The 27,627-nt window shown below is 47.2% G+C and overlaps 1 protein-coding gene and 1 non-coding gene across 2 annotated transcripts in view; both read left to right on the forward strand.

Annotated features, from left to right (window-relative positions):
• EFCAB6 (EF-hand calcium binding domain 6) overlaps nt 1–27,627 on the forward strand; it is a 255,607-nt gene that overhangs the window by 14,425 nt on the left and 213,555 nt on the right. Inside the window, exons 3-4 of the mRNA XM_040233143.1 lie at nt 9,803–9,948; nt 19,276–19,487. Coding sequence (XP_040089077.1) covers nt 9,810–9,948; nt 19,276–19,487 — 351 coding nt within the window. The 5' untranslated portion in view covers nt 9,803–9,809. The remainder of the gene's footprint in view (nt 1–9,802; nt 9,949–19,275; nt 19,488–27,627) is intronic.
• TRNAG-CCC lies at nt 16,846–16,917 on the forward strand. The gene has a single exon. It is a non-coding gene; the product is annotated as a tRNA-Gly (tRNA).

Raw genomic sequence — 27,627 nt, forward strand, 5'->3', positions numbered from 1 at the left:
CAAGTAATAAAATGCACAACAGGCAGTCCATTTCTGGGTGATTATCTCACTCCTCAGGTGGTGTAATAAGGCAGGAGGCCAGAGCCCTGGCATGCCTTATTGTTATTAGGAAGGGAATTTATGGACAAAATAAAGAAGGCGGCTGTTTGCATCAGCGATAACCACAACGAGGAGCGCGGTCATGGCCAGCCCCCTCCCCCCCCCCACCGCCGTGCTCGGAGCGCAGGGCAGGCGGGAGCCCAGTACCTTAACCGTGTAGGTGGCAGTCAGGGGCGGGCAGAGGCGCAGCACCACTGCCTTCAAGGAGCTTGTTGTTTATTTTGCAAAAAAAGCAGCCAGAAAGCCTTGGCTGTTGACTTGATACCTGGGAGGGGCCCGTCTAGGGCACCAGCTCCAGGCTTCGCATTGTGTGCCTGGGCCAGTCGCTTCCCGCTCTGCGCTCCCGAGTCCTCACCTGTGAAATGGGAAGAGCTGTAGATGGTTGGGCTGGGAAGGGTTAAGTGGTGAGGTTTTTTTTTCATAAATCTTAAGCGCATTTCCCGGCTCAAAGGAATCCCTATTAAATGCTAATAGGATTAGAATAATTTTTTTTTCCTCCTTAAAATTCTTCATAAGCTGAAGCTTCTGTGTCTCTTCCTCAGCCTGTGCTTCCACCAAGGATGTTTAGGTGGGACTCCCAGGCAGGCTCTGCGCTCACAGCGGTCTGGGTTCGGCTCTCACGTGCCTCATCGCTCCCGCACCCTCAGTGTTCCTTCCTGAGCATGCTGTGGCGTGTCCTCACTTCCTTCACACACGCCCTCCTCTTGCCGCTTCACATGTGCTGTCCAAAAAGGAAAGAAAGAAAGTGAAGTCGCTCAGTCGTGTCCAACTCTTTGTGACCCCCGTGGACTGTAGCCTACCAGGCTCCTCTGTCCATGGGATTCTCCAGGCAAGAGTAGTGGAGTGGGTTGCCATTGCCTTCTCCAGGAGATCTTCCCGACCCAGGGATCGAACCCTGGTCTCCCACATCGTGGGCAGACGCTTTACCACCTGAGCCACCAGGGAAGTCCACTGTCCAAAACGCGGACCCAGATGAAACCCAGCTTGGTGGCCTCCCCATGCAGCAGATGACCGTGGCTGGAGAAGGGCCGTGCCCGCCTGCCCTGGCCCCCAGGTTCCTGTCCACGGGCCTCGGGCGGGCTCTCTCAGCCCGCTGCCAGTCGTGCGCGCTGCTTCCCTGCCCTCCTGCTCATCCCCCGACTCAGCCGGCTGGCCCTTGCCCCTCGGTCCTGAGATGCCTGTCCCCGTCCTCACGTGCTGCTGCTGACCCGACTTCCCTTTCCCTGAGAAAAGAGAGCCGGCAGAAGGGGACTGCCGCACGCCTTCCGCTCTGTGTCTGCTCACACGCTCTGCCGTCTTGGTTGTCATGAGCCACCCCTGTGCCTAGAAGAGGCTCCGGCACCCGAGGAGATCCTCTCTCCACTGGCAAACCCACCAAAGCCACCCATTCCCTCCCTTCTCTCCTGCTTCATCCCTCTCGTTCCCCAAGGCTGGTCACGATCACGAGTATTCAGACCGCTGCTGGCTCTCCTGTGATAAAGATGGCTCTCTGTGGATGCCCATCTCTCCTCTGCTGCCCACCCCCCACCCACTGCCGCTTTACAGCCAAGTTCTTGGAAACAGGTGCCTCTGCCTGCTGTCACTTATTGTTTTCTGAGTTCATCTGAACTCAGGCAAGCTTCCTGCCAACCACCCAGTTCCACCAGTGTGGCTACTGTTCGGTGGCTCCTGCCTCGCTTCGTCCCGGGGCAGTTCTTGGTCCTTATCGTATGTGATTATCCCTGTAACCTTTGACACACAGCAGCACCCCCTCCTCCCTGACACGCTTTCTTCACTCGGTTCCTTGGACACTCCAGTCCCCAGGTTTTCTTCTTCCGCTGGTTGCTCTTCCTCAGGCTCCTTTGCTGGTTCCTCAGGTCCCTGAGCTCTGAAAGTCAGTGTATCCCAAGGCTTGGCCCTGGCAGCTCTTCTTTCTTACACCCCCTTTCCTGGTGTCTTACACCCCCTTTCCTGGCGGGCCGGTCCAGTAGCGTGCCTTTACATGCATTGTATGCTGATGATCCCCAAACTTTTATCTTTATCAAACCTCCTGCATCCAGCCGCCTCTTCAGTATCTCCACCGGGCTATCTAGTAAGCATCTCAGATGTAACATGTCCAGAAGGAGTTCCTGATCTTCCCCTCCAGACGCGGTCTACCTGCTGTCTTTCCCACCCCAGTTCACAGCCACTTGATCCAGCCTTTCTTTTGCACACCAGATTAGATCTGTAAGGGAGTGCACTGGCTCTTCCTTTAGAATGTGCCTGGAATCTGATCATTGCTCAACACTTTCCCCAAAAGGACCCCGCTCCCCGCCACAGCTTCTCTTGCGTGGGCGATGGCAGGCGACTTGTAGCCGCTCTTCCTGTTTCCTCTCTTGCCTCTGTCGGTCTATTCTTGACATGCAACCAGAGGGATCCTTTAAATACAAAGGCCAGAGCGTAACCCTGTGCCTAACCCTTCAGCCGCTCAGCGTCTTCACAGCCTGGCGCTCGCAGGGCCCAGGTGCTTTCCCTCCGTCTGCCTCCTGCTGCCTCTTTGCCCTCCTGGCGGCTCTGCTCCCTCTGGCTTCCTTCAGACCTTTGCCCAGTGTCACCTGTCCTCCTCTGCTCCGTTTATCCCCACAGCAGTTAAGCATGTGTTTAGTGCTAGTGCTAAGTCGCTTCAGTCATGTCCCGACTCTCTTCAGTCCCGTGGACCACAGCCCCCCAGGCTCCTCCGTCCATGGGATTCTCCAGGCAAGGAGACTGGAGCGTATCCCCTTCTCCGGGGATCTCCCCGACCCAGGGATCCAACCTGCATTTCTTGTCTCTGGCGTTGGCATGCGCTCTTTACCACTAGCGCCACCTGGGAAGCCCACTCGTGTGTTTAACTTACTTATTTTATTTGCTGTATGTCTTCCATTACTAGAAACTAAGGTCCCTGAGGGCGATCATTTTGCCAGTTTTGTTCATTGATTGCCCCCCCTCCACCCCGCCCCAAGGCTTCAGTCTAGAAGGAGCTTAATAAGCACCTTTTGATTGAGCATGTATCGAGCCATGTTCTTCTGGAAATTTACCAATGCTATGATTCTAGGTTTCAGTGCAGTTAAGTGTGTCTGGTTGAAGAAGGAGATATGTGGGAGAGTGGCGGAAGCTCTCAGCCTCACCCAGCATTAGCCCTGGGGCGATCCCGGCCTGCAAGGACCTGCCGACAGTCGGTGGCTGATAAGACAGATGCAGACTGATGCCGTGCCGGGCAGTCAGGGCTGCCCGAAGAGAGGGAAGCCAAGCACTGGCCAATGTGGGTTTCCTGTACGTGAGGAAGTTCCGATCCATTTCTTCAACCCTGTAAACTTGAGATTCTTCAGATCCAGTGCTTTAGAGGTGCTGGCTAGCCTGATTCTCTGTACTCAAATAGTGCCGTGCACATCCGCCTCAGTTTGACTGTTATTAGTTATGCACTTATGTTTCAGCATGAAGCCCAATAGGGAAACCTGTTTTCTTTTTCAGCTGTGCTGGATCTTCACTGCTGTGCGAGATTTTCTCTAGTTGTAGGCAGCAGGGGCTGCTCTCTAGTTGGGGTGCACAGGCTTCTCATCGCGGTGGCTTCTCTTGTTGCTGAGCCCCGGCTCTAGGGCGAGAGGACTTCAGTAGTTGCAGCCCACGGGCTCAGTAGTTGCGGCTCCCGGGCTCCAGAGCACAGGCTCTGTAGTTGTGGCACACAGGCTTAGTTGCTCCACGGCATGTAGGATCTTCCTGGACCAGGGCTCAAACTTGCTTCTCCTGCATTGGCAGGTGGATTCTTTCCCACTGAGCCACCAGGGAAGCCTGAAAAAACTTTTTTTTTTTTTTTTTTTAGCTGCAAAGGATAGCCAAGTTAGGAGCCTCAGACAGGTGCTGGCTGTAAAACTTCCTTGTAGCCCTGAACTTAGGCCTCTTGGCTCACTTGAGGCAAGGAAGAGTTTGTCTCTTACTCTTATACCTAGAAAGCAGTGAGTCAAAAATTTGCCCTGATTTCTGAAATGCCAGTAAGCCAGAGTCTCTGAGTTGCAGATTCCTAAATGCATGTACTAGCGTGGTGACCACTGAGGGCCAGTGCCTTCTGCTGGCGGGTGTAGGGAGCACAGCCAGTTTTGCTCAAACTGTGGGGCATGAGCCTGGGTGGGTGCTTCCCCACAGCACCCCGGAAAAACAGGACATCTCCGATGCCAAAGGCACCCAGGGCGGCAGCTGCTCTCTTTGCCTCCGCCTCCTCTCCTCCCTCTCCTCCTTCCGCTCCTTTTTCTGTCCTATTCTGATATAATTCACATACCATAAAATGGATCCTTTTAAAGCATACAGTTCTGTGGCTTTTAGTGTATTCACTGAGGGTGTGACCGTCACCACTGTCTAACCTTTGTCACCTCCAAAGAAATCCCGCACTTATTAGCTGTTCCAAATCCCCCTTCCTTTAGACCCTGGCAACTGCCTAATCTGCTTTGGATCTTCCCAACCCAGGGATCAAATCCGGGTCTCCTGCATTGCAGGCAGATGCTTCACCGTCTGAGCCACAAGGGAAGCTGGCTCCATTTCTATAGATTTATTTATTCTGCGTGTTTTGTATCAGTTGAATTATATAGTATATGGTTGGCCTTAGTGTAACATTTTCAAGACTCATTTGTCTTGTAGCATGAATCAGTGTTTCATTCCCTCTTATGGCTGAATTTTGTACGTGGTGGTTTAGTCGCTCAGTCATGTCCGACTCCTGTGACCCCATGGTCTGTAGCCCACCAGGCTCCTCCGTCCATGGGATTCTCCAGGCAAGAGAACTGGAGTGGGTTGCCATTTCCATCTCCAGGATTATGCATAGCCCGCTGAATGCATAGACCACTTTTCGCTGATCTGTTTCCTCGCTGATGGGCCTTTGGGCAGTCTCCACTCTGGCTCCTGTGGGTATACTGCTATAAACATTTGTGTACAGCTTCCACGTGGACATTAGGCTTTCAGTTCCTCACCGATGCTCACTATTGTTTGCTTCTTTGATTATACCAGCCCGTGTGTGCTGGGTGCTTAGTCGCTCAGTCGTGTCCAGCTCGTTGTGACCCCCGTGGACTGCAGCCCACCAGGCTCCGCTGTCCACAGGGCTTCTCCAGGCAAGAATGCTGGAGTGGGTTGCCATGCCCTCCTCCAGGGAATCTTCCCCACCCAAGGATCAAGCCCAGGTCTCCCTCACTGCAGGCGGATTCTTTACTGTCTGAGCCACCAGGGAAGCCCCCTTTGGGTGTTAATTGATGCCTTCTTGTGGTGCTGACTTGCATTTTCCTAATGACTCATGATACTGAGCATTCTTCATGTACTTGTGTATCTTCTTGGGAGGAGTGTCTGTTCAGACCCTTTGCCCATTGTTAAACTGGGTTATTTGCGTTTTTATTATTGAGTTGAAACGGTTCTTGATGTAGTCTACATACTAGATTCTTATCAGATACATGATTGACAAATAATTGACTCCATTCTGTGGGTTGTCTTTTCACTTTCTTGATAGTATCCTTTGAAGCACAAAAATTTTTAATTTTAGTGAAGTCCAGTTAACATTCCTTCTTTGGTTGCTTACATTTTTCATGTCATATCTAAGATATCATCACATAATTCCAAGTCACAAAAATTTACGTGTATGTTTTCTCCTAAGAATTTTGTATTTTTAGCTCTTAAATTTAGGTCTTTGGTTGATTTGTCATTAATTTTTGTACATGGTATGAAATGGAGGTCCCATTTCGTTCTTTTGGCTGAGGATATCCAGTTGTTCCAGCACCATTTGTTGAAAAGACTATTCTTTCTACATTGAATGATCTTGCAGCCCTTATCAAAAATCAATTAATGCTGCATCTAAGGGTTCGTTTCCAGATTCTCCATTTTATTCTGATGTGTTGTGCCTTCATTTTCACTTATCTAGAAGTATTTGCTGATTTCTATCATGATTTTTTTTCTTTGACTCACTGGTTATTTAAGAGTGTGTTGTGTAATTTCCATATATTTGTGAAAACAGAAGCAGAAGATATTAAGAAGAGATGGAAAGAATACACAGAAGAACTGTACAAAAAAGATCTTCATGACCTGGATAATCATGATGGTGTGATCACTCATCTAGAGCCAGACATCCTGGAATGTGAAGTCAAGTAGGCCTTAGAAAGCATCACTATGAACAAAGCTAGTGGAGGGGATGGAATTCCAGTTGAGCTATATCAAATCCTGAAAGATGATGCTATGAAAGTGCTGCACTCAATATGCCAGCAAATTTGGAAAACTTAGCAGTGGCCACAAGACTGGAAAAGGTCAGTTTTCATTCCAATCCCAAAGAAAGGCAATGCCAAAGAATGCTCAAACTACCGCACAATTGCACTCATCTCACACACTAGTAAAGTAATGCTCAAAATTCTCCAGGCCAGGCTTCAGCAATATGTGAACCGTGAACTTCCTGATGTTCAAGCTGGTTTTAGAAAAGGCAGAGGAACCAGAGATCAAATTGCCAACATCCACTGGATCATGGAAAAAGCAAGAGAGTTCCAGAAAAACATCTATTTCTGCTTTCTTGACCATGCCAAAGCTTTTGAGTGTGTGGATCACAATAAACTGTGGAAAATTCTTCAAGAGATGGGAATACCAGACCACCTGACCTGCCTCCTGAGAAATCTGTATGCAGGCCAGGAAGCAACAGTTAGAACTGGACATGGAACAACAGATTGGTTCCAAATAGGAAAAGGAGTGCGTCAAGGCTGTATATTGTCACCCTGCTTATTTAACTTCTATGCAGAGTACATCATGAGAAACACTGGACTGGAAGAAACACAAGCTGGAATCAAGATTGCTGGGAGAAATATCAATAACCTCAGAGATGCAGATGACACCACCCTTATGGCAGAAAGTGAAGAGGAGCTACAAAGCCTCTTGATGAAAGTGAAAGAGGAGAGCAAAAAAGTTGGCTTAAAGCTCAACATTCAGAAAACGAAGATCATGGCATTCGGTCCCATCACTTCATGGGAAATAGATGGGGAAACAGTGGAAACAGTGTCAGACTTTATATTTGGGGGCTCCAGAATCACTGCAGATGGTGATTGCAGCCATGAAATTAAAAGACGCTTACTCCTTGGAAGAAAAGTTATGACCAACCTAGTTAACATATTCAAAAGCAGAGACATTACTTTGCCGACTAAGGTCTGTCTAGTCAAGGCTATGGTTTTTCCTCTGGTCGTGTATGGATGTGAGAGTTGGACTGTGAAGAAGGCTGAGCGCCGAAGAATGGATGCTTTTGAACTGTGGTGTTGGAGAAGACTCTTGAGAGTCCCTTGGACTGCAAGGAGATCCAACTAGTCCATTCTGAAGGAGATCAGCCCTGGGATTTCTTTGGAAGGAATGATGCTAAAGTTGAAACTCCAGTACTTTGGCCACCTCATGCGAATAGTCGACTCATTAGAAAAGACTCTGATGCTGGGAGGGATTGGGGGCAGGAGGAGAAGGGGACGACAGAGGATGAGATGGCTGGGTGGCATCACGGACTCGATGGACGTGAGTCTGAGTGAACTCCGGGAGTTGATGATGGACAGGGAGGCCTGGCGTGCTGTGATTCATGGGGTGGCAAAGAGTTGGACACAACTGAGCAACTGAACTGAACTGAACTGAATTTTTTGTTACTTCTAATTTCATTCTCATGTGATTGGAGAACATACTTTGGTGTTTTCAGCCCTCTTAAATTTGTCAAGACTTGTGTTATGGCCTAGCGTATGGTGTCTGTCCTGGAGAACGTCCCCCCATCTCCTGGGGAAGAACGTGTATTCTGTTGTTGTTGGGTGAACTGTTCTGTAGTCGTCTGTTAGGTTCTGTTGGTTTAAAGTGGTGTTGTTCAGGTGTTCTGTTTCCTTGTTAATCTTCTGGCTAATTGTGTCCATCCTGAAAGTGAGTATTAAAGTCTCCAGTTATTATTGCTGCAGCGTCTATTTCTCCTTTAAGCTGACCAGTTTTTACTTCATGTATATTGGAGCTCTGTTATCAGCTCTGCGTATATGTTTGTTTTACCTTCCTTTATTCTTTCTTTAATGCTCTTTCCTTACACAGGTCTGAGTTCTGCTGCACAAGAGTTTTTTTTTAATGTTTCTGAAGAATTTATTTTAATAATTCTTACAAGCAGGTCTACTGGTGACATTTCCTCAATTTTTGTTTATATGATCAGGTCTTTGTCTTTAAATCTGAAGGATGTTTTGCTGGATACAGAATGCTGCGTTGGTGGATTTCTTTTTTCCTTTTGACACTTGAAATATTTCATTCCACTCTTTTCTTGTTTGCATGGTTTCTGAAGACAGGTATGTGTAGGCCATACTTTTTGTTGTTGTTGTTGCAAGTGTCATAAAATTTTTGTGAAAACTGGGCATTTTAGGAATGTGGCAATTCTCCAATCATCTTCTCCCTCCTTTCCATTTTGTTTGTTCAGAGGCTCTCCTAAACTAACTTGGTAAGTTCTGTATCATTTGTTATGTATGGCCACCGAAGTGTCCCTGACTGGTCAGCAGCTGGGACAGAACTTTCTTTAAAGGCCTGGACACAGCAGCCTGATAGTCTTTGCTGAGGGCTCTTGGTGTGTATTGAGCCTTCTGTCCACACTCAGGCAGGAAGTTTACAGCCCTGCCTTGGCCTTCACCTCCTGCTTGTGCAGAGCCTCCCAAGTCCGCCAGCGCTGAGGGCCTTCTCAGCTCTTCCTGAGCAAGCACATAGCCCCAGACATGCACACCTCCTTCTACATCCCCAGGAATCTGTGGGAGCTTCTCAAAGCTCCTCTGGACATCTTGTTCCCCAGCTTTTCCATTTAAGCCATTTGGTTAGTCTGTTATTTGCTCCACCTGTTATCCACCCGCCTTGGGCAGCTATAATTTTAAGCAACAATTGCCCCTGAATTTTTTTTTTTTCCCAATCAAATGCCTTTTGACAATAGCTGGTCCTGGGAAAGCTCTGAATCAGTTCAAATAAAGATAGCCTTGAGTGTGGGGGTCTTTCAGGGAGCCCTCAGGTAAGTCATAGAATAAAGAATTTATGCAAATGGGGCTTTGAAGGTGCTTCCACCCTGTTCTTCCCCTTCCCGGGTCTGGTGGGCTGCTGGGTTTTCCCTGTGGTGGCAGGATGTTGGTTTCATGGCTACTGCAGATTTGGGGATGAGGGGAGATGGGAACAGGGGAAGTCAAAATGCCACAAAATGGGGGTTCATTCCCAGATTCTGGCATCTCCCATGAGTGAGTACTCCCCAGATTGCTGCAAACTTTGGTTAGTTTCCGGGGTCCTGAAACAGCTGATTCTGACAGTTCTTGCCAGTGTTCTTATTACTCTTTTGGAGAAGGTTTTCAGAGGCCTTCACTCTACCATTTCTGGTGCTGTTTTCCTCAGCTACACCCCTGACTGTGTGTTGGATGAGCTCAGAGGACCTGAACTTCCCACCCCTACTGCCCCGCCTGCCAAGAATGAGTCACTAGTAGTTGAGGTACAGGTGTCCCGTCCAAATGCCTCTTTGTTTTCCCATCTTTGAAGATTATTGGATCTGCTATAAAAGCGAGTCTAAACCCCACAATTTATTCACTTTAAGAGGGGGTCTCTGAAACATTGGTGAGGTCCTGGCCAGCTGCATTTTCACAGTCCCCGGCTGCCCTTTCAGAAAAGGAGTAGGCGGGAGCCTGGCCTCACTGGGGGATGTACTTGAGGGTCATGTGACCTGTTTTTGTTCATTTCACAGGGATTTAATGTGCAAAATGGCGGTTGTACCAGATTGGCATATTATGTGTCCTTACACACGGAAATTCACACATTCAAGACCTCACTCTTCACCTTGCAGAGTGTATTCAAGGAGTGCTTTCCAAAATATGTTCCGACCTTCTTCATGTGAGTATTCCTGAGCAAATGATACTGATAACAGACATCACTGTGTATGTTCAGCACATGCTGGACTCTGCACAGAGGCCTCACACGATATGTTGTCAGCCCAGTAAAGCTGTGAAATAGATTTTGTTACTGTACCTATCTTCTGTATGGGGAATCTGAGACCCAGGTTTATGAAGCCACTTGCCCAAAAGTTACATGGTTTTTAGGTGGCAGGGTTGGGATTTGAACCCAGATATTACAGGATCCATGGAATTAAACTACTATATTATCTAGTATACTGCCTCACTCAGGTTTTTTCTTAGTTAATAAACTATATTTTTGAGTAGCTTTTTTAAAAAAAATTTTTATGCTATGCTGTGCAGCTTGCGAGATCTTAGTTCCCTGCCCAGGGATTAAACCTGGGCCACGGCGATGAAACCACCAACCGAGCCTTAACCCCTGGACCACCAGGGATGCTCTGAGTAATTTTAGGTTTACAGAGAAACTGAGTTAACATGCAGAGAGTTCCTGTACACTTCTTCACTCCCATCCCCAGGTTCCCTTATTGCCAATTGACACACCGTTATTGATACATTACTAGAGTTCATACTGTTTGTTTTGTGGAGTCTCTGGGTTTTGATCAATGTATGACGATGTGTGTCCACTGTTACCGCATCTCACAGAACAGTCTCACTGCCCGGAAACTCCTCTGTGCTCTGCCTGTTCACCCCTCCCTCCCCCTGACTGCAGGCGGCCACCGGTCTTCCTGCTGTCTCCTCGGTTCTGCCTCTTTCAGAATGTCACTTAGTGGGAACCATGCGGCCCGTAGCGTTTTCAGATTGGCTTCTTTCACTTAGCACTACGCACGCAAGGCTCCCTCATGTCTTTTCATGATGTGACAGCTCATTTCTTTCTTTTCTCTGAATAACATTCTCTTGGATGGATGTACGACTGTTTGTTCACTCCTCAAGGACATCTTGGTTGCTGTCATGCCTCGGCAATTATAAATAAAGTTGGTATAAACATTTGCATGCAGGTTTTTGAGTGGACCTAAAACCCTAACTAATTTGGATCAGTCAGTTTTAAAGCAATGAAATTTGACATTATAATTTCTCCAAAATGTGCATCTTCTCATTTGTTCCTTCCTCCAGCCCTCTCTTCACACACATTTTCTGAGCCCTAATATGTAAAAAGAACTGTCCTAGGGACTGAGGATAAAGAGCAGGTCCTGTAGAGGGTCTGCCCTGGAGGAGCCCATGGTCTTGAAAGGGAGAGGAGGCGTCCCAGCCAAGAGAGACCAGGGCTGGACCAGACACGCGTATGCCTTGGACGCACAGCCTGAGGAACCGGAAGGGCTCAGAGCAGCACAATGAAAGGACAGGCCCGAGGAGAGGTGAGCCGGTCAGAAGTCACGCTGGCCACTGTGCTCACCTGCTGTCCGCAGGAGGCCACGGGCACCCGCCGGAGAGCCGGAAGGGAGTCCAGATGATTTCTGATGGGTGTGTGTCTGCCCGGGTCTCTGGAAGGAGGGGAGAATGGATGTCGGGGTGACCGGCAGTCTCCACCACAGACATTTATTGTAACTAACAAATCTGCTCCACGCCCACAGTGTTCTGCGGATATATCCTCGTTAACTAGCTTTCTGACTGCACAAAGAAGAATGGAGTGAAGCAGGATTACCGGATTAAGGGGCGTTCACACTCCTTAAGGCGCCACCAAATCGCCTTTAGGAAGCTTGTAGCCCCACATCCCCACAGATAACGATTAAAAGTACTTGTTTCTGAGCACCCTAACACAGAATGTTGTCTTGACCTCTTGTCCACTTGCTAAGCATAGACCACATTCTGTCGCGCTGTTAACCTGCATCTCCCCAATGGCGAGGTGATCTGTGATGGTCAGGTCCATCAGATTCACGTCTCCCTTTGACGAGCTGCTGCTTCATGCCCTTTGCCCGTTCACCCACTGTGGGTGGGTCTTTTCAGTTATTTGTGTGAGCGCTCTTTGTTAAAAATATGAATGCTTCCCTGGTGGCTCAGACGGTAAAGCGTCTGCCTGCAGTGTGGGAGACCCAGGTTCGATTCCTGGGTCGGGAAGATCTCCTGGAGAAGGAAATGGCAATCCACGCCAGCACTCTTGCCTGGAAAATCCCATGGACGGAGGAGCCTGATAGGCTACAGTCCATGGGGTCACAAAGAGTCGGACACAACTGAGCGACTTCACTTCACTTTATGTGCCATCAGTGTCTTTTTTCATCTGTCATTTGCCTTTTATTTTTATGGATGGCTTTTAAAATGTACTGAATTATTTTTCCTTTTCTAAATAAAAGTTATATATTTTAAATACATACACTTCAATAAAAATGTCCCTTAGCACCCCTTTCCTCTCCAGAGTGGGTCACCACTGAGTGTTTGGCTGCCAGCGATGACGCATCATGCATGCACACACATGTGTAGATATGTAATTACATAACTCACATTGAATACACACAATTCATGGGTAAATCTGTGAGCCACAGATACTAGACACCCTGTTTCCTTTTAAGATGTTTTTTGCTTTATGTTTCATTTTGAATAGTTTCTGTCGACCTGACTTTATATCTTCAGTCCTTTCTTCTGCTGTGTGGACGGTCTGCTTGTTAAGCAAATTAAATGAACTCTTCACTTTGATATTGTATTTTTCATTTCTAGCTTTTTCATGTGCTTTAAAAAAAGTTTCTGCTTCTCTGCTGGAATCCCCCACATGTTCAGCATGTTGTCAGTTTCCCCTTAATCTCTTTAACATATTTGTCATTCTTAGTTTAAATACCTGATTACTTCCGCATCTGTTCTCTCTGTGGGTCTTTTGATGACTGGTTTTGCTCCTCATTGGGTCATCTTTTCTTATTTCACTTGTCTTGCAATTTAAAAAAGATTTAGCAGCAGACATTTGTGTAAAAGAGAGTAGTGTGTACGTGCTCAGTCATGTCCAATTCTTTGCAACCTCATGGACCGTAGCCTGCCAGGCTCCTCTGACCATGAGATTTCCCAGGCAAGAACACTGGAGTGGGTTGCCACTTCCTTCTCCAGGGGATCTTCCCGACCCAGGGATCGAATCCACGACTCCTGCGTTAGCAGGTGGGTTCTTTACCACTGAGCCGTCAGGGAAGCCCCCAGAAAGAGGAGGGAAGTAAAGCTGCTCAGTTGTGTCCGACTCTTTGCAACCCCATGGACTATAGCCTCCCAGGCTCCTCCATCCATGGGATTTTCCAGGCAAGAGTGCTGGAGTAGGTTGCCATTTCCTTCTCCAGGGGATCTTCCTGACCCAGGGATCGAACCCAGGTCTTCCACATTACAGGCAGACGCTTTACCGTTTGAGCCACCAGGGAAGACCCCCAAAAGAGTAGAGACAGAAGTAAATCACATTTACCACCAGAAAAACGAATGCTGCTTCTGCTCAGGCTTCTGATGAGATGGACTGGCTCAGTTTATTTCTAGGTTTAGTCGTGTCTGGATTTGGTGTCGGTGGTGGCTAGATTCAGGTGACCGCTTGTTTCAAACACTTCCCTTCAGCAGACCCTGAGATCTGAGCATGGACACTCCAGCCATCTCTGCTTCCCGTCCAGCTGCCAGCCTGGTGTCCTGGGCGGGGGGGACTCTGCTTCCAGCCCTCCTGCCACAATTGGAGGAGGGTTTCTCCAGCTCAGCCTCCAGCTTTGTGAGCCTCAGGAGGTCCCCCTCCACCCTGCCCGCCTGTCTCCAGTCTGCGGCAGGTCCCATAGGCTTCAGAGGGGCTTGCCTCTGGTCTGTACTCAGCCATGGTGAGCAGCTGCCTGACCCTTAGGAAAGACCCCCCATGTCTCAGGGCGTAGCTCACAGCCCCCCTGCCTTGCTCCCAGCTTCAGGTGCTGCCACTGCCGTGTAGGAAGGGCCGTGTGGATGGGTGCAGACTCGCTGTGTGCCTGAGGCTCTCAAGGCGATACAGGTCCACGGGATCAGCCCACATGGCTGCTACGTGCTTCCCATCGGTGGTTTTCTCTAAGCCCCTGTCTACGACGAATCTGCTTCTCATCCCAAGACTTTGCAAGGAGGAAAGGAGTCCTGGGTGCTTTCTCTCCAAGGAGTGGCTGGTCCTTTCTGTTTTCTTTGCATTCTCAGTTCTTTGATGGGTTTCAAACCCTTCTCTCTCTCTCTCTCTCTTTTTTTTTTTTTTAGCTTATCCTCCTGGTTCTCTTTGCTGGGGTCAGAATGACAGTCTCTGTGACTTTCTATATCCTAAATGGAAGTAGAAAATTTTGTCAGTTCTCCTCCAGAAAGATCCTATCAATTCGTACTCCCACCAGCAGGTTATGCAAGTTTGTCTGTTGCTTTCATTTTAAACCAAAGAAGTCATATTAGACTTATGAAATAAAAAGTTTTCCTTCAGGTAAAATCAGATAGTTTCAAATCAATATTTTCTGACACTTTAAAATTAGAATCATTGATTGCTAAGAAGGGGGTTCTTGGGAAGCATTGAAAATATACGTGAAAAGTCTGAAAAAAGATTTCAAGAGAGAAACAGGCATAAAGGGGTCCCTCCATGATGCTGGGTGCAGGAGGAGGAATTCCAGGGTGCGTGGGCAGAGGGAGAAATATTTGTCACCAGCTGACATGGGGCCCTGCAGCTCCGCCACATGAATCAGCTGCTTCTGAGGTTCAAAGCATCAGAAAGGCAGAGGAAAGCAGGGAGCTGCCCCTGCACAACCAGCATCCTTGGGGATTTAAGTCCCTTCTTCTCCCCCAGGCTCTGAACCCAGTCTGCTGCCTGCCTGACCTCTCATATGTAAGCACTTGGCTCCATGTCCTGAAACACCAGTGCAGCAAACAGCAGCTCTATTGTGATCCCTGTCCTAAGCTCCAGGTTACATCTGCGGTTGCCCCCTGACCTTTTCCGCTTGAGCATCACCTAGTGGGCATCTCAAACACAAACTGATCAGACATCTCTTGACACCTGGCATTCTCCATCATGGTAAAGTGCATCATCCTTTATCTAGTTCCTCAAGGGCAAGGAGTTATCCTTGATTTCATTTTCTCTTCATCCCCCAGACCCCTCCAGCTCACCAGGCCAATCTATCAGTGAGACTTTGTCAGCTGTGTTTCTAGATTATGTCTCTAATCTGTCTCTCCTCCATCAACGCCCCCCATAAAACGGTACCCTCACCACAATCTTGACCTTGTTAAATCACCATCACTTCTTCTTGGATCTTGGAATTGCTTCCTCACTGAACTTCTCATTTCTTGCCCCTCTGTAATCTACTTTCCACATAGCAGCCAGAGTAATTTTTTAAAAGCCATATACGTTAATAAGATCACTCACTCCTTGAACTCTCCTGAGTCTTCCCATTGCCCATGGTGAAAACCCCATTCCCCGTGCAGGGATCTGAGGTATCACACACTCCGATCTCAGCCATCACTGCCTCCCTGTCTCGCTGGACCCACGCCTCTGTCCACAGAGGTCTCTCACCTCCCTGGACCTGTTAGACTCACTCTTGCTAGGGGCTCTTTACCTGAGGCTCTTCTCCCTGTTGAGGACACTCTCACTGCAGCTGCTTGCCTGGCTCATTCTGTCCTTCTGGTTTCAGCTCATCAGACTATTCAGAGAGGCTTCCCCCAACTCCCCGACCTGAGACAGCTCCCTGGCCACCCTCACCTCTGTGGTCTGTCCTGCTGCCTGTAAGCATGTGGCACCATCTACCATTACATCATCATTTATCTTCTGTTTCTCATCCTGCTTCTCTCCTCCGGAGTCTATCTAAGCTTTCCAAGAGCAGAGCTTCCGGTCTTACTCACGGCAGTCCTGCCAGTGCCTAGAGCAGTGCTGGCATATGACAGGTGCTCAGAAATACCTTTTGAATGAATGAATTCCACATCCTTTCAAGCCAGTGTTTCGAAAAGGTCCCTTCTCTTCCTGCCTGCCTGCTTTCCTAAGGCTCCCACACAGCCAGCCCCCACACCTGGATCTCCAGCACCACCTTCTATGAACTCTAGATTTGTGTATTCAGGTTTCGAATGGACATCCCCACTTGGATATCCCAAACTGAGCTCCTTAGCTTTCCTGCAGACTTTTCTGTTCCAAGTGTCCATTGCTACAAACAAACTCCTCCAAACATAGAGGCTTGAAACCTCAACCATCTTGTGTTTTGCTCACAGATCTACAGTTAGGTCCCTGGGATGGCTTGTCTCTGCTCTTTGCACTTCAGTGGGGGAGATGCCAAGGCAGGGGGCAACTTGACATCTGGGGCTGGAATCTTCTGGAGGCTGGGCCTCTCGAATGGCCGACAGGTGGTGCGGGCTCTTGGCTGGAAGCTCAGCTGGGGCTGTTGGCCAGACACCTCCACGCGGCCTCCCTGCGTGGCTCCCTGACCTCCTCACGGCACAGCAACTGGTGTGAGCATCTTAGGAGGGCCAGGCAGAGACTATAGAGCTCTCTTTGTGGCCATGTCTTAGCAATCACATCGTGTCAATTCTGCCCTAGTCACAGACTCATGCACATTTTAAGGGGGAGGGATGTACACCCCACTTTCTGATGGGAGGAGAGTTAACACAATATCATAAGAGAAGCATGTGTGGTGGGCATCTTGTGTGGCCATCTCAGACAAAACCACCCACCAACCCCATCTCCATATTCCTTTTCTCATGGCTCACCCAGCCACCCACACGAACTTCGTCCTCACCTCCTACCTCACCCAGCACCTCACATCAGAGTGTTCTGTGGACCTCCTCTATTTTAACAGCTCTTTTATTCACCCCTGCTTTGCACTTGCTGACCATCACATTAGTGTAGACCTCCCTTAAGACTCATCTGAGCTGGCTGTAATCCCGCAGCTCGTCTTACACCCTCTCCTTCCCTTTCTGTTTCTCTCCCGTGTGATACCAGAGTGAAGTTTAAGAATGAAAGAGGGCTTCCCTGGTGGTCCAGTGGCTAAGACTCTGCACTCCCATTGCAGGGGCCCAGGTTCGATCCCTGGTCAGAGACCTAGATCCAAAATGCTGCAACTGAGAGTTCTCACGCTGCAAGTAAAGATCCCACATCCCGCAACGAAGATGGGAGATCGCTCGTGCTGCACCTAACACCTGGCTTAGGCAAATAAATCAGTCTTCGAGAATGAAGATTGGGCCATGTCGCCTTCTCAGTGACAGTCCTGCTGTAGCATCTCACAGCCAGAGCGTGAGGCCAGAGGACAGGGCCGCCTGCCTTGGCTCCTTCTGACTTTCCCAGTCTCCTCTCCTGGCCAGGGTCTGCTCTATGCGGCCCCTCCCCTGGCTGTCCTCTACAGCAGCCCCACTCCCAGCCCCCTGTCTCACTCTCGGGGAACACAGCCGTGCAGTGGAAGCGTCACTGTGCCCTCTGAGATTTTCCTGAGACCCTCAGCCTGTCACCCTAACCCAGCCGTCTGTGTTCTGGGTCTCCAGTGTTATCCCCGTTAAGTCGTCCCCTCCCTGGAGGTCGCTGTGGGTATTGTGAGCGAGAGGAACCCCCAGCACTGGGCACAGATCTCATGTGTGCACAGTGAGCAAGCTTCAGGGAAGGCGGGCACTGGGGTGATGGCCTGTGCAGCCCCTGGAAGGCCGGAGTGGTCCCTGGATCCTGCCGCATTGCTCCTCCTGAGCTGAGGGCACCTGGGAGCTCTTCACGGCAGGTGGGGGCACTGGTAGGTCCTCTGTTACCACATCAAACAGAAGGCAGCTCAGTCACCCTGCAGCTGTGAGCAGGCCCCTCGCTGCCTCTGGGAAGGTCCATGCTGACACTCCGAATCTGTTGACATCATCTGGCTCAGGTCACCCCAAGGCTAAAGCAGTCGTGTCCACCTGCCAGCAAGGTTCCACTGCTTGATGAGGACTTCTTATTTCAAGGGAAATACCTAGAGTCACCCTCTCCACACCACTGCTTGTGAATGATTTGACGAAAAATACAGCAACATTCAAGACATTTCACATGTCCAGAATTTACTCCGTAAGACAGAGGTACTAAATGGACTGTGGTCACCAAGATGAAAAGTGAATAAAATGGTTTAAAGATTTATGTGATGCTGGAGAGGATGTGGAGAAAAGGGAACCTTCCTACACTGTCAGTGGGAATGTAAATCGGTGTAGCCACTGTGGAAAACGGTATGGAGGTTCCTCAGCAAACTAAAAATGGGAGTTACCATATGACTCAGCAGTCTTACTCCTGGGCACGTATCCGCACAAAACTGTAATTCCAGAATTATACATGCACCCCAGTGTTCGTAGTAGCGCTATTCACAGTAGCCAGGACACGGAAACAACGTAAACAAGCTACATTTTACATAGTGAGTGAGTGAGTGAAGTCGCTCAGTGGTGTCTGAATTCTTGCAGCCCCACGGATCCTATAGCCTACCACATTCCTCCAATCCAGGGGATTCTCCAGGCAAGAGTACTGGAGCGGGTTGCCGTTTCCTTCTCCAGAGGATCTTCCAGACCCAGGGATTGAACCGGGTCTCCCGCTCTGTAAGCAAGATGCTTTACCGTCTGAGCCACCAGGGAAGTCCTGTATATATATATATGGAGTACTACTCAGCCGTAAAAAGGAATGAAATAATTCCATCTGCAGCAACATGGATGCAGCTGGAGATTATCATACTAAGTGAAGTAAGTCAGGCAGAGAAAGACAAATATGTATCACTTATACGTGGAATCTAAAGCATAACACAAGTGAACCCATCTATGAAACAGAAACAGGATTATGGGCATAAAGAACAAACTGATGGTTGCCGAGCAGCTCAGGTGAGGGATGAAGAGGGAGGCTAGGGTTTGCAGACGCAAATTAGCATGTATAGAATGGGTAAACAGCAAGGTCCTACTGTGTGGCACAGGGGACTATATTCAGTATCCTGTGGCAAACCGTAATGGAGGGGAATATAAAAAAAAGAATGTGTGTGCATGTAAGGATATAACTGAGTCACTTGGCTGTACAGCAGTAATTGACCTAATATTTTAAATCAACTAATGCTTCGATCAAAAATAAATTTGAAAGAAAAACCTTTATTTGCGATGACATTAATTCTTAACTAGGTTTTAACTCCAATATCCAGTGACATAGGTCCTTTCTAGGGAAGAACCTTTGCCCTTTTCTTTCATTCTAATGTTGCCGCTGTTGTCTATATTGATTGACATGTGAATTTCAAAGGTGAGAACAATGACTGCAGATTTGCCATTGCAGGTCACCTGCTTGTAAACCTAGATATAGTCGAAGAAATACTGTTTTAGAAGTCTGCTGGGTCCTACTACACAGTGAAACAGTTTTCATCATCGTAGCCTTAAGCGTGTCTGGTAAATAGCTCTCTCTGTCTCTTTCTCTCTCTCTCTCTTACAGCCACAACTGTTGCAAATCCAATACTGTCGTCCTTAGATGTTAAACGGATTTTATTTCAAAAAATTACCGAGCGAGGAGATGAGCTGAAGAGAGCCTTTCAGCTGCTCGACACCGCTAGCAGCTTGACAGTGACCAAGAGTGAGCTGCGGAGGGTCATCACAGCCTTCCTGCTGCCTCTCACGAGAGAGCAGTTTCAGGACGTTCTGGCTCAGGTATCGGGCGAAGGAGGCTCGGAGCCACCCGGCCTGCGGCGGGGAGGTGCAGATGACGGCACGTGACCTAGCCTGGCTTTCCCCGCGCTGTCCCACACAGAGTTTCATTTGTCACAGTTCAGTGAAGTCCTGGCAGGTTTGGGGCCATCACCATGTGCTTGGGTCATATTTTGCACGTAGCACTATTACAGTCATTCTCTTTTATTTTTTTTTAAGGTTTCCATATACACAATATTTGGGGGCCTTCCCTGGTGGTCCAGTGGCTAAGACTATGCTCCCAATGCAGGGGGCCGGGTTCACTCCCTGGTCAGGGAACTAGACCCGCCCACCAACCCCGCCCGCATGTCACAGCTAAGTTCACAAGCGTAACTAAAAACGACTGCACGTGTGGCAACGAAGCTCTGTTCATTTTTAAAGATATGTTTCCTGTCTGTTTTGCAGACTGCATAATATCCATTGATCTATCTTCAAATTCACTGACTCTTTCTTAGCATCTTCATTCTGTTATTAAGTCTATTCAGTGAATTTTTCGGAGAAGGCAACGGCACCCCACTCCAGTACTCTTGCCTGGAAAATCCCACGGATGGAGGAGCCTGGTGGGCTGCAGTCCATGGGGTCGCTGAGAGTTGGACACGACTCAGTGACTTCACTTTCACGCATTGGAGAAGGAAATGGCAGCCCACTCCAGTGTTCTTGCCTGGAGAATCCCAGGGATGGCGGAGCCTGGTGGGCTGCCGTCTATGGGATCACACAGAGTCGGACACGACTGAAGTGACTTAGCAGCAGCAGCAGAAACAGCAGTGAATTTTTAACTTTAGACATTGTATTTTTCAGTTCTAGAATTTCCATTTGGTTCTTTTTTATAATTGCTATTTATCTGCTTAGATTTATTGATTTTCTTTCAATCATGAACATATTTCTTTTAACTCATTGAGCATATGTAAAATAGCTTTTTAAAAGTCCTTGTCTGGTGATTCTCATCTCAGGGTTGGCCTGTTTTGATATTTTTTTCTCTTGAGAAGGGTCACATTTCTCTGGTCCTTCATTTAAAAAAATGTTTTTTTTAATTTTTTTAATTATCAAAGTACAGTAGCACATTTAATGGAGATTTGGAACATACAGAACAAAGTTACATATAGTTCTATATATTACAATTATTTTTTCAGTAGAGAAGTTAAAAATTTTAGTTGGAGTTTCTATATCAAGCTCTTAAAAATTAATATAATGAATAGACAGAAAAGTGGAAGGGGATAGTAGACCTGAAAAGCACTATGAACCAATTCAACATAATTAAGATTTATACAGTTTTCACATAATAGCAAGATACAAATTCTATTCAAGTTCCCATAGACTATATACCAGGGACATAAAACAAGGTGCAAACATTTCATGGTCTAAAGGTTTTGAAATCATACTGTCCCCTTATCACTGTGGAATTATGTTAGAAATCAGTATCAAAAGATATTTTAAAATAACCCACATATTTTCAAGGGCAATGTGTCCTTTACCAAAAGATCTTTGACTTAACCATTGAAAGCCTCAATAAAGTTAAAAGACTGAAAAAATACAGAGGGTGATTGCAGAGAAGAAAGCATTTACATAAGAAATTAATACCAAAATGATAAATTAATATCAAAGATACTTTAAAAACCCCATGTATTTGGAAATTAAATGTCCACTTTTAAATGATGGGTATATCTAAGAAGCCATAACACGGAAAATTAGAAAATAATTGTAACAATAAAAATGAAAAGAGAATTTATCAGAATTTGTTGCATGCAGCTGAAGCTGCTCAATGTAACTAAATGCAATGTGGAATCTTGAATTAGGTATGAAAACAAATAATTGGTCCTTCACTGTTGAGTGTATTTGAATTATATCCCAGACTAATGGTTTTCAATAGAAATATAATGAGAAGCACATATGTAATTTTAAATTTTCTGGTAGCTACATTACAAAGATAAAAAGAAATAAGTGGAATTAATTTTAATAATATTTTTGTTTGACCGAAATGTCTCATTTCAACATGTAATCACTATTCAAAATTGGTGGTAAAATATTTTACATTCTTCTTTGTGTACTAAGTCTGCAAGGCCTGGTGTGTACTTAGAGCAGACCTCAGTTCAGACACCACATTTCCACTAGGAATACTTTACCTGTATCTTATTACTGTTGTTCAGTCGCTCAGGCGTGTCCGACTCTTTGTGACTTCCTGAACTACGGCACGCCTCACTTCCCTATCCTTTACTGTCTCCCGGAGTTTCCTCAAACTCTTGTCCATTGAGTTAGTAATGCCGTCCAACCATCTCATCTTCTGTCGCCCCCTTCTCTTCTTGCCCTCAATCTTTCCCAGCATCAGGGTCTTTTCCAATGAGTCAGCTCTTTGCATCAGGTGGCCAAAGTATTGGAGCTTCAACGTCAGTCCTTCCAATGAATATTCAGGGTATCAACCTGAATATCAATCCTTTAGGATTGACTAGTTTGATCTTCTTGCAGTCCAAAGGACTCTCAAGAGTCTTCTGTAGCACCACTGTTCGAAATTCTTTGATACTCAGCCTTCTTTATGGTCCAACTCTCACATCCATACATGACTACTGGAAAGACCATAGCTTTGACTATACAGACCTTTGTCAGCAAAGTGATGTCTCTACCCTTTTTTTTTTTTAACCTGTATTGAGATTTCATAAAATTTGCGATTGAAAGAGACATGTGTACCCCAGTGTTAATCGTAGCACTGTGTATAATAGCCAGGACATGGAAGCAACCTTGATGTTCATCAGCAGATGAACAGATAAGAAAGCTGTGGTACATATACACAATGAAGTATTACTCAGCCATTAAAAAGAATACATTTGAATCAGTTCTAATGAGGTGGATGAAACTGGAGCTGATTATACAAAGTAAGCCAGAAAGAAAAACACCAATACAGTATACTAATGCATATATATGGAATTTAGAAAGATAGTAATGATAACCCTGTATGCGAGACAGCAAAACAGACACAGATGCATAGAACAGTCTTTTGGACTCTGTGGGAGAGGGCGAGGGTGGAATGATTTGGGAGAATGGCATTGAAACATGTATAATATCATATATGAAATTAATCACCAGTCCAGATTCGATGCATGATACTGGATGCTTGGGGCTGGTGCACTGGGATGACCCAGAGGGATGGTATGGGGAGGGAGGAGGGAGGGGGGTTCAGGATGGGGAACATGTGTATACCTGTGGTGGATTCATGTTGATGTATGGCAAAACCAACACAATATTGTAAAGTAATTAACCTCCAATTAAAATGAATAAATTTATATTAAAAAAAAGAAAAAAAATTTGCAGTTGAAATAGTAATTTCACCTAGTCATTCCAAACATAAAAATTTTCCCCAAACGGACTTAATTTTAGAATTTAAATTAATTAACATTAAAGGTAACCGCTCATTTCGTCAGTTGCCCTGGCCACGACCCGTGTGCCTTGGAGTCACATGTGGCTCTGGCTGTTGATTGCACAGCGTGGCGCCCTGGAGACACTGGATTCTGTTATACTGACTCCTTCAACTTTCAATGCCTTCACTTTGGCAGGCAGTCAGCTTCCCAATTCTGTCTTGCCTGCAGCAGGCAGTCATTCATATCTTGGTTCAGCTCTTTTGTCTTTTTTTTTTTTAATTATTTTTAATTGGAGTATGGTTTCTTTATAATATTATGTTGGTTTTGCCATACATTAGCATGAGTCAGTCATAGGTATACATATGTCCCCGCCCCCTCGAACCTCCCTCCCCCCCTGCACCCATCCCACCCTCTAGGCTGCCAGAGAGCACTGGGTCGGGCTCCCTTTGTTAGACAGCGGCTTCCCATTAGCTGTCTGCTCTACGTGCAGTGGTGTGTGTCCCCATGCCACTCTCTCCATTCATCCCACCCTCTCCTTTCCCCGCTGTACCTGCAAGTCTGTTCTGTATGTCTGCATCTCCATTCCGGCCCTGCAGATAGGCTCATCGGTACCGTCCTTCTAGATTCCATATATATGTGTTAATATGTAATGTTTGTTTTTCTTTTTCTGACTTATTTCACTCCGTGTAATAGGCTCTAGGTTCATCTACCTCATTAAAACTGATTCAAATGCATTCCTTTTTTACGGCCAAGTAATATTCCACTGTATATATGTACTCCAACTTCTTTCTCCATTCATCTGCTGATAGACATCTAGGCCGCTTCCGTGTCCTAGCTATTGTAAACAGTGCTGCAGTAAACACTGGGGCACATGTGTCGTTTTCAATATGATTTCCTCAGGGTCTATGCCGAGTAGTAGAATTGTTGGGTCATGTGGTAGTTTCATTCCTAGTTTTTTAAGGATGCTTCACACTGTTCTCCATAGGGGCTGTATCAATTTTCACTCCCACCTCTTTAGTCTTTAGCTGGGACTCTTCACGTGTGCCCTCACACGCCTGGTTCAGGCATCAGCTGGAACGAGGACAGAGTGTGTACACAGGAGGTGGGGCTCCTCCTCTGTCTCTCTCCTGTTTCAGATGCCCCTCACATTTCTAATGGCTGCGGTTGCTTTGAGTTCAGTGTGTTGGTTCTTCAGGCCAGAAAGACAGTGGGGGTTTGGTGGGGGTGGGTGGGGGCAGATTTAGCTGCTTTGTGCTGGTCACTGACTGTGGCCGCTCAGGTTCAAAGCCGTTAAGAACAGGAAACTCTGTACTTGTCCTTTCTTCTGAAGTTTTAAAGGGTTTTCCTCCCAACCCTGCCTGCTTTCTTTCACTCTCCTGAGCCTTTAGATAGTTCCTTTTTGTTATTTTCACAGAGTTTACGGGAGTTGACTGTGGGAGGTTAGTCTGTTCAGAGCTTTCTCTGCCACAACTTCTGCCACTTTGTTTTTAAAAAAGCAGTCCCAGAGTCAGGGACAAGTTGGAAGTATAGTGCAAAGAACAACTGTTTTTCCTAAGCCATTTAGAAAGAAGCTACTTCATTACCTCAAGTATCTCAGTGTTCAGTTCAGTTCAGTTCAGTCACTCAGTCGTGTCCGACTCTTTGCGACCCCGTGAACTGCAGCACGCCAGGCCTCCCTGTCCATCACCAACTCCTGGAGTTCACCCAAGCTCATGTCTATTGAGTCGGTGATGCCATCCAACCATCTCATCCTCTGTCGTCCCCTTCTCCTCCCACCTTCAATCTTTCCCAGCATCAGGGTCTTTTCCAATGAGTCAGCTCTTCACATCAGGTGGCCAAAGTATTGGAGTTTCAGCCTCAGCATCAGTCCTTCCAATGAACACCCAGGACTGATCTCCTTTCGGATGGACTGGTTGGATCTCCTTGCATGTTTCCTTAAAACCGGCCCTGTTCCGTATTCCCGCAGTGGAACCGAAATGGTAGAGACAGGAACAGTGTGTCACAGCGACCAACTCAGCCCGGGCCCAGGTCACAGTTGTGCGGCACATCTGGCAACTCTCCTTTCATCTGCGCGTCTCGCAGTCTGTCCTTGGTTTTGAGGACCGTGACACTTTGAAGACTGCAGACCCGTTATTTTGTAATGTGTCCCCAAACTTGAGTTTGTCAGATGGCTAGATTGGGGCGTCTCCGGTGGCTAGACTGAGGCCTGCATCTTCGGCAGGGACGTCCCAGAAGCCACCTGTGCTTGTCTCATGGCCTTTTGCCGGGTTGCAGGTGACTTCCGCCTGTCCCATTACTGCTGCTGTTCACTGCGGTCACTCCGCTAAGGTGGGAGCTATCAGATCCCCCTTTCTTTTCCCCAGTGGAATGTTCTTTGTGCACCTTGTAATTAATAAGCAGTGTGTAGGAGAAATCTTTGAAGCTGTGTAGATGTGTCATTCCTCACCAGACTTCATGTATCCTTTATTGTTTACATATTTGCAGGGACTTGAGATTTCCTGTTTAATAAGTGGGTTATGATCCATTGCTTTCATGATTTATTTTGATATTTAAATTGTCCCTAATTTAGTCACAAGAGCACCTTCATGCTGATTTCTGTGTCCTTTTGACATGTCCCCAACATTTTTTGAGCACTTTCTGACTTCCTGATGCAAGATATTACAAGCTCACCTGTACTTTCCGTGCTCAGTCCTGGAATCATCCATCTCTTCAAAGAGCTCTGGTTCTTTTTAATGGAAACAGGCATCCAGAATCTGGGATCTAGGCAGCAGGGCTGCTCATTACTCCTGGATGCCACTGCTCCAGGCCCTCTAAGTGGGCAGAGCTCCAGGGGCCTATTTCAGATGCACATCCATGTACACACATGTGCGTGCGTGTGGGCAGAGCTCCCGGGGCCTATTCCATATGCATATCCATATACACACATGTGCGTGCGTGTGGGCAGAGCTCCTGGGGCCTACTCCATATGCATATCCATATACACACATGTGCGTGCATGTGGGTTCAGTCAGTCAGGCCCGACTCTGCGACCCCATGGACTGCAGCTGCCAGTCTCCCCCATCCATGGGATAGATCAGGCGAGCGCACTGGAGTGGGTTGCCATTTCCTCCTCCAGGGGATCTTCCCAACCCAGGGTCTGATCCCGCTTGTTTCACTTATTTGAATATGCTGGCATGTGACTCATCACCCATCTCCCATCTCCAGCGCCCACACACCTAAGTGGCTGCCCTCTGCCCGCCGTGTGGGTGCACTCCGTGGCTCTGGACCAGGGCTCCCCAACATGGCAGACCCCATGTGTCTCTGCCCCGTCTAATGACTGCAGGACTGACTTGTGAGGGACAGACAGGGAAGAAGGGAAGGGGAAGGAAGGTGAAGAGCTTTCCTCCTCTTCTTTTAAAAAATGTTTCCCCTTTATTCACTTCCAGAATCTCACAAATAATATATATTGATTCTTTCACCTGTCACTATTTATTATACCCACATTTTAAATGAGAGCTTTACTAAGATATGGTTTACATATCACAACATTCAGCATTTAACGGCGGGCGGGTCTGTGGGGTTTCCCCAGTGACTCTGTTTATTGATTGGCTGCCTGTGCTGGTCTTCACTGCTGGAAGGCTCTTCTCCGGCTGTGGGGAGCAGGGGCCACTCCCTGGCTGCGGTGCGTGGGCTTCTCACTGCGGCGGCTTCTCTTGTTTCAGAGCACGGGCTTTGGGGCACTTGGACTTCGGGAGTTGTGGCTGGTGGGCTCAGTAGCTGCAGTCCCCAGGCTCTAGAGCATACGTTCAATCATTGTGTTGCACAGGTTTAGTTGCTGTGAGGCTTGTGGAATCTTCCTGGACCAGGGATTGAACCAGTGACTCCTGTCCTGGCAGCAGATTCTTTCCCACTGAGCCACCAGGGAAACCCTTGAGGTTTTTAATATGTTCACAGAGTGATTCACAATCAGCACTATCTAATTCCAGAACATTTCATCATCCCTAAAAGAAACTTTTGTATTCATTAGCAGTTACTCTGCACTTCCCCTTCCCCTAATCCCTGACAACCATTCATCTACTCTATGTCTTAATAGCTTGTGTAGTCTGGCTATTTCATAAAAAGGAATAATGGAGTATATGGTCTTTTGTGTGTGACTTCTTTCACTCAGCGTAATGTTTAGCTCTGCTAGACATACACGCTGCAGCATGAATTGGTACTTCGCTCCTTGCTATGACCGAATAGTACTTCGCTGCATGGAGACGAAGCAGCTTCTTTGCCATCGGGTGCTGGGCCTTTGGGTTGTCTCCGTGTTTTGGCTTCTGTGAGCAGTGCTGCTGGGACTTTGACGTGCAAGTTTCTATGTGGACATATGTCTTCCCTTCCCTTGGGCACACCCAGGAGTGGAAGTGCTGTGTCGCGTGGTAATGTTCTCTTGCTTTTAAAGAACATTTGTCCTCACGAACATTGCATCAGTTCCATCACAAGCTTGATTAAACTGATCTTTTCTTTATACCAAATGGAAAGTGAAAATATTATTTCCTGCTAATGTCTCCCTATATTCATGATCTAATGTTAATTTAAAATTCTGACAGCCTCCCAAGCTAATCAGCTATGCAGGAAGAGGAACAGCACAGAAAATGGGAAGTGTGTATCTGTTTTTTTTTAAAGCGACATCTGTTTCAAAAAGAAGTCACTGAGAACTGTAGACCTTCAGAGCCTTTCCATAACAGGTTCCTGTGGTCTGTCTTACAATCAGCATGTGTTTCTAGAACCTTGAG

This window comes from Oryx dammah, unplaced genomic scaffold, assembly GCF_014754425.2.
Source record: "Oryx dammah isolate SB20612 unplaced genomic scaffold, SCBI_Odam_1.1 HiC_scaffold_29, whole genome shotgun sequence".
NCBI classification, from domain to species: domain Eukaryota; kingdom Metazoa; phylum Chordata; class Mammalia; order Artiodactyla; family Bovidae; genus Oryx; species Oryx dammah.